The sequence below is a fragment of the Phoxinus phoxinus genome (assembly GCF_949152265.1).
Source record: "Phoxinus phoxinus genome assembly, chromosome: 8".
NCBI classification, from domain to species: Eukaryota; Metazoa; Chordata; class Actinopteri; order Cypriniformes; family Leuciscidae; genus Phoxinus; species Phoxinus phoxinus.
The window spans coordinates 23,911,750-23,929,714 of record NC_136883.1 but is presented as its reverse complement, the minus strand read 5'-3'; the positions used below and the strand labels follow the sequence as shown (position 1 = coordinate 23,929,714).

Sequence of the window (17,965 nt, the reverse complement as noted above, 5' to 3'; positions counted from 1 at the left end):
GATTACATTCATACTACACACACTCATACTATAAAACAAACTTTTTTAGCGGCTTTGAAGTAATTACTTATTCAAAATAAGTACATACTCAAGAGTGGATGCAATTTTGTATTCGTTGAGTCACTCATAAAGACAGGCATGTAATTCATCTCTGCTTGATTTAATGATTCAGTGACTCATTTGTTGCCACCTACTGGTGGAGGGATGTAACGTACAAAAAGAGTTGCTAAACAATCTCCGCCAGCAAGTAGTCTATATAAAGCATATTACACTACCATCACCACTGAAGAGTGTATAGAATAATGAAGAATACATATAGGAATACAACACCAAATATTTTACCAATTTTCTTATTGAATTCATACTTAGTTTCCATGTTCATATTTGTCTAGATACAACCTCTTTCTAAGCTCTTTTTCTCTTTCTCTCTCTCTCATTCACATTCACAGCAGGGATGGTTTCTTTTTGTCAAAGGTGTATTTGCATTTAGTAGTTCTACCCTCAATCAATATTCAAAAGGGCTTGAGAACAGAATGACTCAGCTTCCAACACTGAGGCTTTTACAATCACATCGAAACAGTAAAAAACTTAAATTAAAACTATAGATGAATGTGTTCCAGTATGTTTCAGTAAACTTTATCGACTCAAGTGCTGTTTATCTTGTCTTGTTTATCTTATGTATTTGTCACGTGTTTCCAAAGTATATGGAGGGATATATTTGCGTGTGTGGGTGTGTTAGTAGGCTTGAAGCTTTAGATGTTTAGGTTATGTCTATGTGTGTGTGTGTGTGTGTGTGTGTGTACGGCCAGATGGGAGCAAAGCTTTGCAGCTTTTTACAGCAGGAGAGATCTCACACACGTTTGAAGTGCTTACATGTGGGTGTGTTGGTTTTGTCCCCCTGGATTTAACTGGAAACATATTTTCTTCCCTCATAACACACACACACACACATGCTGACATGAGGCCCAAAAAGAGTCATTCCCGGTCTTCTCTGCACTGGCTTCTATATGTAGAGAAGTTACAGGTCTCTTTAGACCGTTCAATAACATTCTCACATACATCTGAGTGCAGTTATGATCCTCAGTTGTCCAATAGCATACACCGCTGTAAATACACAGGTGCTTTGGTGTCCATCCCAAAAACGTTGTTTGGATAACTATTTTACAATGCACAATTAGTCCCTTTAAAGATCCCAAACTCTTTTATGACCCGCAGCTAATACATCTACGACTTTAAATACCATAAATATCTGCTGTTAACCTCACTCACACCTGGATCTGTAAAGACTCTCCATATAGAATTACACAAATTCAGTATCAACACAGGGCTCGTTGCAGAGACTGTGGGAGATCTTTGATGTGATTTAAAGGAGGTTTGTAACCACTAAGATTATTCATAAAAAAACCTCCACCCACAGCCAACATCCTACACCCTAAACACCGAACCCCACCAAAGCCCTGTGGCTCGTCCACCCCCAGCCCCTGAGCAGAAGATGATGAGAACATGGCACATATAAGAGCCTGTTTTATGGAAAGGACATTTTATGACTGTAGCATGAAACACACAGGAGATTTATGGCCTGTATTTATGCTTTTGTTGTATGTGAAAGTGCAGTCAGTGTAAACTCTCACGGAAGAAAGAACGGAGTGCAATGAGGGAGAGTACATGATGAGCGAATTTTCATTTATGAGTGAACTGGCCCATTTAATGGTCATTTTTTTAAGTCTCTGAAGTTTAACTGACCCCCTGTTTCACAGACAAGGCTTAAAGGGTTCACTTTCACTTAAAAATGTCCCTTATTTTACTCACCCCCCTTGTCATCCAAGATGTCCATGTGTTTCTTTCTTCAGTCGAAAAGTAATTAAGGTTCTTGAGGAAAACATTCCAGGATTGTTCTCCGTATAATGGACTTCAATGGCAACCAACCATTCAAATGTTCAAAGAAGGTTCAAATGTCCGTCTCAATGCAGCTTCAAAGTCTCTACACGATCCCAGTCGAGAAATAAGGGTCTTATCTAGCGAAACGATCGGTCATTTTCTAAAATAAAAAAAAACGATTACCGGTATATACTTTTTAACCACAAATGCCCGTCTTGTACCATCTCTGAGATGCGCCACGCATTACGTCATCGCATTGGAAAGGTCAAAAAATAAAAATTATTATAATAAATGAAAACAAAGATGTTGGACAATTTGGAACTTGGAGGAGAAAAAGTTTTTCGCCCTACACTACCTTTTTGAACCGGAGTACAAAGAACTTAGACAGATGGCGTGATGCGTGACCTTTCCAACGTGATTACGTAATGCGTGGCGCATCTCAAAGATGGTACCCGACTGACATTTGAATCTTCTTTAAACATTTGAATGGTTGGTTGCCATTGAAGTCCATTATATGGAGAAAAATCCTGGAATGTTTTCCTCAAAAGCCTTAATTTCTTTTCGACCGAAGACAGACATGACATGGACATCTTGGATGACATGGGGGTGAGTGAGTAAATTATCAGGAAATTTTTATTTGAAGTGAACTAACCCTTTAAGCTAGTCCCCGACTAAAATCCATGTTTGAGCTGTTTTAACTGAAAACATTTAAAATATCAGTGACATTTTTTTTTTATCTCAAGATGCACAGGAGTAATATTTTTTTATAAGACACGTTTATAAAAACTACTTAAATGTCCTAATTGAACTAAGTTTAGTCTAATCCTGGATTAGTCTAAGCCCTGTCTGTGAAACCAGGCCTAACTGTCAAGGGTGGCTTGTTTTGATAATCCGAAGGGAGAGATGCATGACGCAGAACAAACGAAGACAGAAGGCTTAAATACACAGAGGATGATAATCAATGGAACAGGGTACAGGTGAGACATAAACCAGGAACAGTGGCAAATGATGAATGACTAAACTGGTACAGTACATTACAGTACAGTATGATACGCAATTATTTCCGTTTCGATTGTCAGAAGTTGTGAATGGTACCAAAATACTGAACCGTAGCGTACCACTTTTTTGGGACCCTTCCGTTGGGGTACCTAGCACAGTACCTTAAGGGTGGAGCTAGACTCACTGGAGAACGTTGATTGTTTGACAGAGAATCGTCACATGAGCGTGCTACAAGGGGGATGACAACACAAGAGGCGCCTTTTTTTAATACCGTTGCAACACAATGTTTTTTTGTCTTGTGACAGCCACATGCAGAGAAGCATGAACAAGATCTGATGTCATCCATTGTTGTTTACGGTCTTCTTCCCAATTTTCAGCATCATCACTCCAGTCTTCCGTGTCACATGATCCTTCAGAAATCATTCTAATATAATGATTTGGTGCTCAAGAAACATGTCTGATTATTATTCACATTAAAAACAGTGATGCTGCTTAATATTTTTGTGGAAACTGTGATACACTTATTAAGATTCTTTGATGAAAACAAAGTGCACGATTAATAAAGTGACAAAAATGAAAGTCTGTGTGAATGTGAGCAGCAGGGAACTACATCTTGCTTCAATTATAGGTCAGCATTGTTTACATCTAGTTCAGACATTATAGGCCACAGCTGCAACCTCACTACACACACACACACACACACACACACACACACACACACACACACACACACACACAAATAGCATTCAATCCATCCTCTATCCAATTTGGTTTATGTCAGCCATACAACCTGTCCTTATGTCCGCAGAAGTTGAAGGGTGAACCCGTGTGACCGCCTTCCGAAAAAATAACAAACCCCTCGATATATACACACACATACACCCCGCTTTGTCTCTGAGCCTGAGGCAGTGAGACAAAAATAACCAAACTCTGAGACTCCTAACCAGAACCACATTTCCTGTATAGAGACGGCAAGAGAGGTCGGTTTCCCATATTTTTATACGTTTTGAGGAAATTTCTGCCTTTCATTTTCTCAGAGAACATCGCAATCTCTTCCTCTCGTACTCTTCTGGCTGATTTAGACACAAAAGACGGTACGCATTAAACAAATTGTGCGCTTTGGTCTGGCAGACATAGTTGTGCTTGGTCTTTCAGAAGTTTATTTTAGACCTTCTCTCTCCCCAGTCACAGTCGTGTGAGCCTGGACATTCTCATTTATTCCGAAACGCCCCCACAGTATCAAGGGTTTCCTTTTGTACAAATGTTCACCTCCATCCACACACTGAAACACACATGCACACACACACGGCCTGTTTTAAACAACGGGCTCTTGTGACACTGTTGGGACCTGTGCCCAGAGGAAGGGGCCAATAAATGGAGTTAAAATATGTATCAGAGAGTGCAGAGAGATCATGAGGGACTGTTTAAATTGGACAGTAGTGTTTCCGCTGTGGCTGGGAGTCCAAAATCAACAGTGGTACAAACTGCCAGGATGATGTGACTCGCTTACCTTGCACCACCTTTAAATCGTTATGACCTCAATAACGATTTAAATCAAAGATGAATGATCGGACTGTCATCAAAATTCAACAAACACACTGAGATTCGATTGACTTCAGATACTTGTGTTTGTTTATTGATGGTGTTATCACCAGCAGTCGGATAATAATGAAATGTAAGCCTGCAGCCTAATTGCATTATGTTTGGAGTGTTTTTCAATTACTTTTCAAAGGCCCTCCCATGAGTATGCGTGAGAGAGTGAAGAAGAGAGATGGAAAATCCTGACCCTCAGTGCAGTGTTTCACTCCATAGTTCAAGTGCGCTTTAAAGCAAGGCTTAAAATCGTTAAAGCAAGGGCTGTGGAAATTCTGTGCTGTATCATTGTAAGACAGAGTGCGTTGGCAGAGCCGTTCATACACTTCTAGGGGGCCCTAAGCAAAACTTTGTGAAGGGGCCTCTGTCGAAATTACCCAACCCCCGCCTCCAGAGCAGTTCCACTGTAAACAAACAACATACAGTTAGTTTAATATCAATAAACTTTAGTACTAATGACCATGGTATTCTGCACTGGCAACGAATTTCAGTTTATGAAAAATAGTATATACATTTGTAAAGGAAAACCCTTTGAAACACATTAAACTGCTAGAACAAGTCAAATTTAATCCTAAGCTATGGACAGCTAATACCGCTAAAGTTGAATCCGCATGTTATAAAAAATGTGTTTACATTCTATAATGATACTTAAATGATCTTTGAGAGGAAGGGGCGCCCCCTGTGTCCGGGGCCCTATATGCACCTTGCGGTAGTTTGGCTTTCCCATAGACTGTAAAAAGTGTGGCTTTCCACACAACATAAAATTGGGTTCTTTTTTACTCTTGGGGTTTAAAGGTCACTTTGTAAATCATTAACTAAACAATGCTTACCTAAATTACTGTAAGCATTAATGAACTGATAACGCATAAATATGAATGCTCTTGTATAGTCATACAAGCTTTTACATGTTGTGTTTAGTTTGTGAGTGAGTGAAGGAAATGTCTTTTAAAAATGTCAAATGATACAGAATTTGTTTCCTTCTATTATTTTGTCTTTGCTTTTGTAGTGTTTCTAAAGGCACAAGACCGACCAGAGTGAATTAATTGCGTAACATTTAAACAGAAGCTGAATTACTTCTACATTGTGAAAAAATGTCTCTGAATTCACTTTTTAAAATATGAAATTTAAAGTAACCCACAAAGAGCACATCATTTTCTTTGTGTTATTTTACAATCAGGTTCCAATTGTTAACGTTATTAATGCATTAACATGAACTAACAATGTGCAATACATTTGATACAATATTCATCTTTGTTAACATTAGTTAGAAAAAATACATCTGTTTATTTCTAGATATTGCATTAGTAAATGTTCAAATTACTTTCACTAAGATTTATGAATGCGAAGTATGTTTCACAGTTCATGTTAACTAATGTACAGTATTTAACTAATGTTAACAAATTAAACCTTTTTGTAAAGTGTTACCCTTGATTTTTCTGAGAATTATAGAAATAGGTCTTGTGAATCGTAATGCAGAATTTATGCGTGCAGGCTATGACCCTTACAAGAAGAACACCTTCCAGTTTTTGTAAAAGTTTTCATTGAGTCCTCTGCAATGTTGACTTTGCGGTGAAACGACCGTTAGACGTCTGTGTGAAGGATTTCACACAAATCAGCTCCCTCTAACAGTCGGTTCGGTTTGAAAAGCATCTTTCAAACGTTTCTCTCTCCTTTCCCCCCTCTTTCATTTACCCTGGCCAAACTAAATGGGAAAGGAAATCTGAATTAGAAACCGAGGGGGCGGAAGAAAGTCAGGCAGAGGCAAAGTGAGTGCAACCCATTCCTAAATGTTTCTGCGTTTCTACTGCGAATCCAGATGTGGGTCTGTTAGTCGTTGATCAGCATCTACACACACACACACACACACACACACACACACAACCAGGACTTTTTTCCACAGTGCAGAAAATTCCTGACAGTCATAGCATCAGATGGTAATACTGTGGTACTTTGATATTTACCATGGTACTCAGTGGTTACCATATGCATAATACCATGGACAGTATTTTGCACTATACCCCAAAGTATTTCAATGAATATGATGGTATTGTCAGGGTACATTGTCAAAAGCAAAACAAAACATGCCATTACCATAGTACATGCACAAACCATTGTTGTACCATAGTATGTTTTACCCTTACAAACAGTATTGTAGCAGTAACATGATGGACAGGATATCCGATTGTAATTTTATGGTGATATAAAGAAATACCAAAAAGTACCATGCTTTTTGGATGTTACCATGGTACTGTTTATAATATAGGCCTACCTAGTTCTGGCATGAAACTCTAGATAGCGCAGGCTGTAGGTCGTTAACTCACTTTATAGCGATCACATTATTATCTTTTCCTCAACATTCAAATAGACTTGTAGTTTGCTGTTAGCAGTCTGCAGCGCGCTTTCAGAAACCCTTCACCCTCCCCAGCTCCACCTGTAGATCTGCTTATGGGGGGGGGGGGGGGGGGGGGGTTATTTCATGTTCATGTTTCATGTTATATGTGCAGCAGCATGTCTTACTTGCTCATAGCAATGTCTGCAAATGTTTTGGCAGTAGCAAGTCCTGGTACTTGCTCTACAGCAGCAGATCTATTCCACCAAGACCAAATAGGCTACATTAACATTGTTTGCCAATCCATGCAAATCTCTCAGAGAGTTGTCATGATGACAGATAGCCTACCTATAATATTATACATATATAACTTCAACTTATTTCAGTTAGTTGCCGTTAATTCCATTTCTAAAATTTCTCTCTCTTTTTTTTTTATTTAAAAAAAAGTTTATTTTATTTTATTTCAGATTCCTTTCAATTAACGAAAATTACACTTAATAGTTTTTGTTAACAACAACATCAACGACAACAAAAACAAGACTGGTGTACTGATGCCTGGTAATGTCAGTCTGAACTGTTTAGTGTGTGCGTCGCGTTTTGCTGTGGATCACAGCCGCTCCGCGGTGTCACGGGGGAAAGGCGGAGGAAGAGCAGCAGCAGCAGGAGGAGGATGAGGAGGAGGGGTTGGGGTTTGCTGTGGAGGAACTGTGAGTGTGTATGTGAATAGTGTTGTGCGGATCTGCTTGCTGGACGCAGGCCAGCGGTCCCTGTGAAACAGCGCGTTGAGAGCGGAGAGGGATGGGATGGGATATGCTGGCACTGCCGCTGTCAGTCCGCTCCGCTCCGCCTGTGCAGCTTCGCCGGGGATCTCAACAACGACATGGATGATGCTGACTTCGAAGATGATTTAGGCCGGCGTGTGAACGTTGTCTCTTCGGACTTAACCCATCTGGATTACTGCTGTTTTTGTTAGAGAACATTTATTTCTTATTTCGGCGAGGAATTCATGAACGTGGGAGCGTAAAGGATTTCCAGCAAGGTAAATCGCGCGCACGTCTCGCGCTTGTTTTACGCTGGTCTCGCGCTTCCCAATTCAGTCAGTCGGAGGGGCGATGGAAGGATGGATGCGTGAAATGTTTTTTACTTAACTACACATATATGCCTCAATTATTTTCCGATTGCTGATTAAAACACACGATAGAGCACTGATTTGTGACCATACACGGAGGATATCATCTTTAAAACCTGATTTTTTTAGGTGAAAAGACTCAGTGTAAACTGTTCATGTTATGCAGCTAGCCTGCTAACCATTTATCTCAGAAACACAGGCATATTATGTGAGAAATACTGCATCGTTTTCTCATAATGTTGACCTATTTTGACGAACATCATCCTTAAGGTCTTTTTTTTTTTTTAGAAACGAATAATGTTGCGTTTTAAAGAGTTTGTATACTAAACTTGCTAGCTTATCTGCTTTGCTTGGTCACCATTAATGTTACTGCCCATTCAGACTCATTCATCCATTTTTTCCAAGGCTATTAACCTGTGCTGAAGGCTGAATATGATCAGATCTGCTGTGGATAGTGACAGGAACTTAAAAGGATTGCATGCATGTGACCATCACGGTCATATCCTTAAAATCCTTGAACAATGTAGCTGTGTTAAGTCTTGCTTTATTAGATTTACTCGAAATGTCCTACGACAGCCACATGGAAAAGATTGTGCTGTCTCAAGACCTAATGAAAAATGCTGTTTTAGGGCTGTTAAATGAGATTACCATCAGCATTAGATAGATAGATAGATAGATAGATAGATAGATAGATAGATAGATAGATAGATAGATAGATAGATAGATAGATGTTGATTTTGTCTCTCAAAAACTTTTGACTTCTGGGCTGCATACATGTGTTTCACTTTATTAATTTTTGTTGCAGTTTCCCATGAGAGCTGCCAAAAGACTGATGAGATGTGAACCGCCTACCAGGCAGCATTATTGGTGCATGGACCCAAACAGCCTGTTTAGATAGACACCTCAGTAGATCATTTTTGGGCTTCAAATATGCATTCCACTTTGATTTAGTATAATGTCCTATGACATCAGACATCCTCATCTCTGTGGAGATGTGAGCTTCTTACGTAGACATTATTTTAGGCATCATGCATGCCCTTTAAAATACTGTCTGGAATCTAGATAGCAGCCCATTGGGGTTTGGGGAACAGCCTGTGATTGGGGTCTGTCTGTAAACAAAGCAGACTGGGCTGTGCCTATCTAGGCAGCTGTGGTCCTGCCGGCTCAGGGTGACGGATGTCTTTTTTTATGCTGCTCACCCTGTGATGTCTGCACTGCAGGGCAGCAGTGTCAGCAGGCTGGTGTACTCTAGCACACATGGTCAGGCATGAAAACCAGGCCTGCAGTCGCCTAGACTTTTATCATTTGTCAGTCTGCACCATGAGACTTAATTTATACCCGAATTTGTGATGAACATTGATTGTTCTGGCTTTGTTGTGCCCATGTGCATGTGTGGTCAATGTGGTGCACTGTCATTTTGTTGTCAATGTGTATTAAGGGGAAATAATTGCTAAATACCCCCTTGCTGTGTGCATGGGGTTGTGTCTGATGGCCTGTACCATCACAAGGACATCAACCACCACCTATTATGTTTAATATCTGTGTCTGATATGATCTGAATTGGATGTTCACTAATTCAAATGCTCTTAAATCTCTATCTTCTATACACATCGTACTGCTCAGTGAGAGTGAATGTGAAGCTAACATGTAGCTTAGGATTTAGTACGGATAAACCGCAATGAAACCCTAAACAGGGCATCAGGGTCAGTCTTAAATCTGCACCAGAGAGTGGGTTTATCATCGGATCAGATTATATTATACTATAATCGTCTCCTCTCCAGTGTGCATCAGAGTAACTGCACTTTTATATTAGGACTGCATGGTTTGGGGAATCTAATTGTGATTTTTTTAAATAAAAATTACAGCTATGATTATTTATTTTTTTAAAGCTGCAGGTTGGCTGTGCTTGATTCATTGTAGGGCTGCACAATATGACTATAAAGTAATAATGAATAAATTATTTATTTTTTGCATTGCTAGGGGTCGCTAACCTTACAAATAGTAACAAAGGTGTAGGTTTATGACGCATTAAGCGGAATTATGGAACTTGTCGTCAAGCTGATGGATCTAATAATGTTTATGGATGAGTGAATACATTGATGTTTTTAACATGACTGTGGTATGAAGCAGGGTGCGATTGCTAATGAGAGACAGATATCAGCGCCACACGCGAGTCCCGCGGATATAAAGGAATGAGGACATTTCATTCTACCGAACTACCCGCAAGTGCTGAATTAATACTCACACACGTCAGTTTATTAGACGAATAAACTGTTTCACTTGGTCTGCACTATCACACTAAACGGCATTTGAGTGTGTTGAAAGTTATAATGTTATTCTATGTGTTAGTTTGTTGGCTATATGAGACTAGAAGTAAGCTAGATCAACATTAGAATAACATACAGATCATATTCCAACATTTCATAATGTTAAGCTATATAACATTGATTAGTTTTATGTACATTTTCTCACCTGTCTAATGAAGTACATGCAAGAGCTGCGTCCCTGTCAAGTCGTGACTCGTGAAGCTCTGTCAAGTCCAAGTTTGTCGCGGACGTGGAGCTCTTGGCATCTCGATAACGGCACGCTGATATTGATCCTCGTTTTAGTTCTCCTGTTGTCCCAAAGTCTGCTTGCCATGGTCCATGTTTGAACGAAACAACAACAGCGTGAGCGTGCCGCTAGACGTAACGCAGTTGTCCACGTCTGTCGCCATGGTTACTATGGTTGTACGAGCGGAAACCAGGGATAATGCGGATATTACGTAATTGACAGGCGACAAGTAAACGGAGTCAGGGACGAGCCATTATTTAAAATTGGAATTTATCTGAAATTAAAAGTCTTTGGGAACTTTTGGGATATTGTAAGTACACAACTGCAGGAATTATATCACACTGCAAGTGATTTTTGGATATTTTATTACAAAATTCTTACATATTGTACCTTTAAGTATTCAAGGCTGTCATTACAATGTATAATGTTAAACTATCAAGCTTTTATTTTGGCATAAAACTACAGGAAGACTTTAAAGCTTATATTTTGTTGATACTAATTGCTTCTAAAGTTCTCGTTACAAGTTTGGGAAAATGGTTAGCGTGTTACGTTCCTAAATGCACTTTATAAACAACTCAAACTCAGGGAAGATGCAGAGATGAGTTTGTGCAAAGCAGTATTTACTGTGACGAGACACTGTAGGCAGTGGATTATGAGCTGCTTGTGTGTAAAAGAACAAAGTGCCATGCTTCACTCTGAAACACACAGTGCTTATTATTTAATTAAGCCGCACCAAGCCATATCGCAATTTCGTTTTCATTTAGATTCATTGTGCAAGCACTACTTTCATCATCTATAAGAGAATGACAATGACATTTCACTAACTGAAATGTCTGAGCTGTGCGATTTTATTGACATCACAGGTTCGTAGGGCAGTGTGTGTGTAGCGTGCCACTCTGGAGTTCAGCTGAGAAAGCAGTGACTCACCGTTCAGTGATTACAGGCGAGGCATTTTGTAACCCCACACCAGACGCAGCACACAAACACACTACAAACACACAATTCCCAGCACCTGATTGTTAGATTCTGACATTGTGGTTGAGAGCTGTTCACCTCCCCCTCCAGATACACCCCAGTGAGAAGTGTTCTCATTTAGTGGAGCGGAGGTTTGACATCTTGAGCTTCAGGCTTGTGCTGTTTGCTCTATTCAAAGCCTCAGGTTTTTAATCTCATATTGTGTGGTGGGAAGTGTTCCTATCAAGCCGACTCAAACCTTAAGAGGTTTAATATGGTGATGTAACAAAACTGTGGTGCTTTTGGGCTACCGCAAGGTCGGTAATGAAGTTTAACCTTTAAGATTGGAAAGTCAGCCCAATATCAGATGCCGCAAACTCTTGCTTGTGGGATCTGCATGTTTTGCTTTTGCTATGAGCACCACATGGAATCTGTGCTCTCAGAAAACTTCAGAGATCCCCTTAAAATTGGAACAGCCATCATTTACACATCCCACAACTATGTTTGTTTATTCAATGTTTTGGCTAATTTGAATATGGCTTTAGCTGCCAGTATGTGTAGTGCTGTTTAGCTTTGTTTAAATCCATTCCATGGAATTCTAAAGTTTTGTGTTTAATTATGGTAGTATATCTACAAAGATATTAAACTTTGAGGAAGGATCGAGTAAGATGTATTCTCTAGTCTATTCATGTATTCATTTTAGTCCAGTCAAATCAATGAATCGCATCAAACATAAAAGTTTTTGTTTACACCGTATATATATGCATATATATATATATATATATATATATATATATATATACAGTATATAATATATACACACCGACGCTCGCACACACACATACAGTATATATATATATATATATATATATATACTATATATAAAATATAATAATATAAACAATATATTGTATGCACATTATATAAACACAAACTTTAATGTTAGATGTAATTACTCACGATTAATCGATGTGACAGCACTAATTAATTTATTTGTTATTTTTAATATTACATTTTGAGTAGGTGTTGGCTGGGATTTTTTTTTTACTCTTTTAATACAAAGATCATTCTAAACTGTAACATGAATGTGCAAAGCTATTTTTTCAAGATCGATTGGTGGGTTGCCCAAACAATAATCAACTATTTGTTTGTTTTTAGGAAGTCCGGTTTAATTGGGCTGGTTTCGGTTTAACTGAACTCAAATCAAATGTGTTTCTTAGGTGGGGTTTACATAAAGATGCTTTCAAAAGGATCTACTTGGTTTTTGGACAACTAGTAGATTAGTCAACCATCATTACCAATACCTAAACTGGAGTAGATATATGGTTTTAATGGTGCTGCAGTAGTTTGGATCAATTATGCTACCATTTTTATTCTTATAAATGAGTATCATAAAAGTTAGACCTAATTGGATCATGTGCTGCTCCAGGGGAAGGAATTATACAATAAAAAAAAAAGAAAAACATAAATAAAGACTGGACCATTCAGGTGAGCCAGTTCATATTGATTTAGGTTTGCCTTTATAATATGGAAATGTGATCTACTGAGGGATAAGAATACGGATGTTGCCTAAGGGTATGTTATTCTGAATCTGAAGACAGGATATCAGTTTTTAGGAGCTAGAGTTTCTATGCTGTTGAGTTATCTTCAATGTTAACACAACCAAGAGAAATTCATCAAGCCGAGCCCCCCTGTAAAAACACATCTTCACAGGTCAACAACAAACTCACACCAGTCTGTTCGGACACACGATATCAATCATGTGGTCAGTCACGTGGTTAGTCTGTAGCTCTGCTGAGGAGAAGAGGAAGAAAGGATGTGTTTCTAGTCCTGTGACTCCCCTCCTCCAGTCTTTTCCCCCCACGTGTGCGTGGAGGAAATGTGAGCCATGCTGCTTTTATCAGCCTCATTGTTAGTGTTCCTCAGGGACGGCGCTTCCTGATGGCAGCCAGAACACTCCACATGTTCCCATTCTGATGTCCTTACGTACACCACCACGCTGAAAAGCTTAAGAAACATCTTGTATTCTTCCGTTTTCTCCACATTCCTTTTAACTTGGCCTACATATAGAGGCAGAGGGGGTGGATGAGAGCAGGAAAGCATGGAGAGATAGAATAAGAGCGAGATATAGCACACTAGAGAGAGTGAGTCAGTGCACTACTGCTTTTCTGACTCGTCTATCCATAAAGGATGTATAAACAGGAACCGGACGGAAAGTCCGCTGATGGATGTGAACTACCGCCACTGTTAGTATCACATTCACAACTCTCAGATTCCTTGGAAACATTTTTTCCTTAAAGAGAAAATAAACAGAAAATGAAAAGCTCTCTTGAAGGGAAAAGAACAATGGGAGTATCTGGTTGCACTTTAGTTCTTTGTATTCGAGTTGTCCAACCAGCTCAGTCCTAAAGGCCATATAACTCAAGCGATGACGTGGCTGTTAGTCAGACTCTGTTCCTCACAGATGTGTCCGTCCACCTGCTCGTAATGGGATGTTTACTATACGGCTTGGCACAGAAGCAGCAATCTTAAGTAAACACTCAGAAAAATTGTGTGTGAGACTGAATGGAAAGTGAGTGGGAGCAAGCAGTGATTTTAAAGATCAAACGATAGGAGTGTGCAGACGATAGTAACTCTAAACATGTTTCATAGGTTGAGTGTGTCTGGGCAATGGTTGTAACAGTGTGAGGACTTCTCATTTTAGCCTGGAGGAAACTGTGATCTTAGCGTGTTTGTTTTTTCCTGCAGACTTAATTTAATATTAATTATGAGCAGTCCTTTCTGGCTTTGATAAAAATAAAAAAAGACATTCCCCGCCATGACAGATGGCAATCAAAGCACTAATCAGATTGTGCACTGGTGCAGGTATCTATACGGACTGACATGGCACGATCCCTCTTTCACAAATTAGCCATGGTTGAGGGGTGTTTTGTATTAACACAGATATTAACAGCAGCTGTAAGCCCTGATCTCTAGATAGAAGCTTATGTCTGATGTGTGTAGTCATAACATATAAACAATACAAAGTGACTTTATGTAGTTAACTGCAGTTTTGAGTTGTGTATGCAATTGTTTAAATGGATAGTTCACCCAAAAATGTATATTTTGTCATTATTCCAAATCTGTATGACTTTCTTTCTTCTGCAGAACACACACACACACACACACACGAAAGAAAAAGTTTCAAGTTCTACTTTAACTGTTTTTGTACAACATTGGACCTTATTGACATTTACTATATGGATATTTTTCATAAATCATCTATTGTGTTCCACTGAAGAAAAAGTCATGCAGATTTAGAACAACATAAATGATGACAGAATTAGCAATTTTATGTGAACTATTCCTTTAATGGCTAAAGTTGCGGAGTTTACATTTGTGACTAGATTAGTCCTGATTTGTCTAGTCTGTTTGAGGCACAAGCTAGATATTCACAAGCAGAACTGTTTATTCTTTTTGTTTGTGAAATAATCTTTAGAATGTTAGTTTGGTAACACGTTACATTGTTACACGTTACATGTAGTTACTGCAGTAATAACTATAAATGATGCGTAATTACATGCAATTAACCCCTAAACCAAGTACTTGTAGTTAATTATTATTACTCTGTACTTAAATGTATAACTACACTGTAATACTGACAACTAATGACTTTTATTTTGACTACGAAAGTGTTTTTTTCTGAAAATGTCACTCTTTTTCAGAACATGTGCAGAACATTAAAACATCACTATTTGTAAATTAGTAGTCATTATCTCATCTCTGACCAGCTATAAAAGTCGGAATGTTCTCTGTGATACAAGATGCCTTTTACTTGTTGATTTTTTTTTTTTTTTTAATTTACAATACTTGATTAGTAAATTTCGTAAAGATTGGTGGTGGCCGAGTTATGTGTACTTAACTGTATGTTTTAAGAACTAGAAGGGTCTAAATCAAACAAGACCTATGACATCCTGCAAAAAACTCAAGCTACTCAGCATCATCGCTGAAGTGTGTGATAATTCACTTTAAATGTGTGTGGGAGTGAAAGAGATTGAATTCTGCTGCTTGATTGGGAATCGCGCTGCATGTGTGTGTAAGGAGAGTTTCTATTTTTGTCATGTCACCATGACCTAGTATTTACAGTTGATTTCACTCGGCTGTGAATGTGCTTTCATTAATCTCTCTCTCTCTCTCTCTCTCTCTCTCTCTCTCTCTCTCTCTCTCTCTCTCTCTCTCTCTCTCTCTCTCTTCTCTCTCTCTCTCTCTCTCTCTCTCTCTCTTTCTCTTTCTCTCTCTCCCTCTCTCTCCCTCTACAACAGATGACGGAAGGGCGGAGATGTCAGGTCCATCTCCTGGATGACAGGAAATTGGAGCTCCTGGTACAGGTAAGACCCAACACACTTTCTTTTCTTTCTTTCTTTTTTTTACAACAATGCAGATAATGGTACAACATGACCCAAATGTGATATTGTAGGTTTGGAAGTGTATTGTTCAGATAATTGATTATTTTTGACTTTATTATGCTTCACCAGCACAATGTCCAGTATTAGTGCAGAAATATCAAAGTAGTATTAATATTATATATTAGGGGTGTAACGATAAACAAAACTGACGGTTCGGTACGTCCCACGGTTTTGACATCTCGGTTCGGTCCGGTTCATTTCGGTGGGGTGAGGGGGTTTAAAAAGCTAAAATTGCTTTATTTTATTAAACAGTGCTTTAATTAACAAATTGTGTCCTTGTCTTTAAATTAATTCAATTAGAAGTAAATGTTTCGCAAGGATAAAAAAATTATCTGCGTATGCTGTAAACTATATAGGAGCCCTTACTTGCACATTACTATAACATTAAAGCTTAACAACAGAGCCTAGACTTTTAGCCTAAATTCAGTTGCTATTTATTTGTAGATATAATAATAATCAAAACTCAAATAACAAATTGTTTAATGTTTGAATTTCATGATCAAATAAACAGAATTTGAAAGATTACACTTTGCTTATTATCGAAAGTAACAAAACACTGAGCTGATGCGATTATATGTGGTTAATGGTGCTTAGGCAACAACGCTTACATTCGTTGTGTACACATAAGACATGAGGTCCAATGAGCCGGGGCTGGGCCAGGGCAGCAGGGGGCGGGGCGTGTTCGGTACGCCATGAGAGTATCGCGATACGTATCGTGGGTGGTGTATTGCGTTTTTTCGGTTTGGTTCGGATATCGTTACACCCCTATATATAGGTGTGAAGTTTTAGTGCATGTTTTTGTGGCAAGGCTTGAGGTTTCCTCTCGTTTGTCTGGGAAGGGAAATCCTCATTGTTCCTCTGAGACATAATTAATGTCTTGTGGAAATAGGTGGATCTTTATCGGTCTGTGCATGTATGATGAGTTTGAATGTTTGCTCTGTGTGTATGTGTAATATGACTCCTTTATGCCCATCTCCGATTTCACGGCCAAAGAGACTCTGAGATTAGGTCACCCTGACCTGAACTCAATCATATGTGTATGCATATGTCGGTCTCCCAAGTGCCTTTTAAACATCAGCACCACTAATAGTCAGTCTGGCAGGTTTTGGTTCCCATAACGACTCAAACCAGCAGCTTCTCAAATCACGCATACAGTGACCCCCTCCTGCCCAAAACACTCTATAAATCAGAACGCAAACAACTTCTCTCAGGATGAGTTCAGTTTCCATAACAGCAATGTCTGTCTCCCATGTCCCATCAGCCCTGCTCAGACCTCAATATAAACAGAACATAGCACAACTTCCTTAACACTCACACTCATATGAACTTTCTCAGGAAATCCCTAATCACGAGGTAATATCAGTCACTGAAGAATACATTGCTATTCTATTGGTCTATTCTCCTCTGTCTTGTTCTATCATGTAATATTCTATTCTGTCTGTTTTGTTCTATTCTATTTTTTTCATTCTGTTTTTATTTTATTCCCTCTGTCTGTTCTATTCTTTATTTTTATGTCATTGTAGTATTTATTAGAGATGCACCAATATGAAAATTTTGGCCGATAACCGATAATTCTTTATAAGCCGATAAATCTAAATCCAAATTTCTATATAATTTTTGAGATCCTGATTGCAAAAAAAAAGTTACCATTAATGCATCTGAAGTGTCTCAGCTGAAGAAAATAATCCATTATTTATTGGCTTTAATATACCGGCCAAATTTTCTCATCTGGCCGATAACGATAACATTAAAAATGAACATATTTGGGCCGATACCGATATGGCGGCCGATATATCGGGCATCCCTAGTATTTATTTATTGACAACACCCTTCAGCCGTGACTTATTCACGATACAGCACAGCCTCTCGAACACTATTGCTTACTTATTTAATTTCAGTTACTTGCCAAGGCAACAAGTTTAAATTGAAAATTTTCATCTAATTATTATTTCAGCTTTATTTGAATTAACAGGAAAAACATTTTTTGGTTAACAATAACAAAACTGGTTTGGTTCTATTATGTCCTGTTGTCTTTTTTTTTTTTCTCTCTTGTTTTTTTATCTTTATTTAATTTTTTTTTTATTC

General features: G+C 38.6%; 1 protein-coding gene across 18 annotated transcripts in view; it reads left to right on the top strand.

The window, feature by feature from the left end:
- frmd4a (FERM domain containing 4A) overlaps nucleotides 1–17,965 on the top strand; it is a 167,927-nt gene that overhangs the window by 104,631 nt on the left and 45,331 nt on the right. For 15 of the 18 annotated variants that reach the window (XM_079620354.1, XM_079620349.1, XM_079620362.1 and 12 more), the window contains one exon: nucleotides 15,737–15,802. In XM_079620354.1, the coding sequence (XP_079476480.1) occupies nucleotides 15,737–15,802 (66 nt within the window). Of the gene's footprint in view, nucleotides 1–7,447; nucleotides 7,839–15,736; nucleotides 15,803–17,965 lie in introns of those variants that run through there. The other 3 variants (XM_079620355.1, XM_079620353.1, XM_079620350.1) reach the window with 2 other exon arrangements.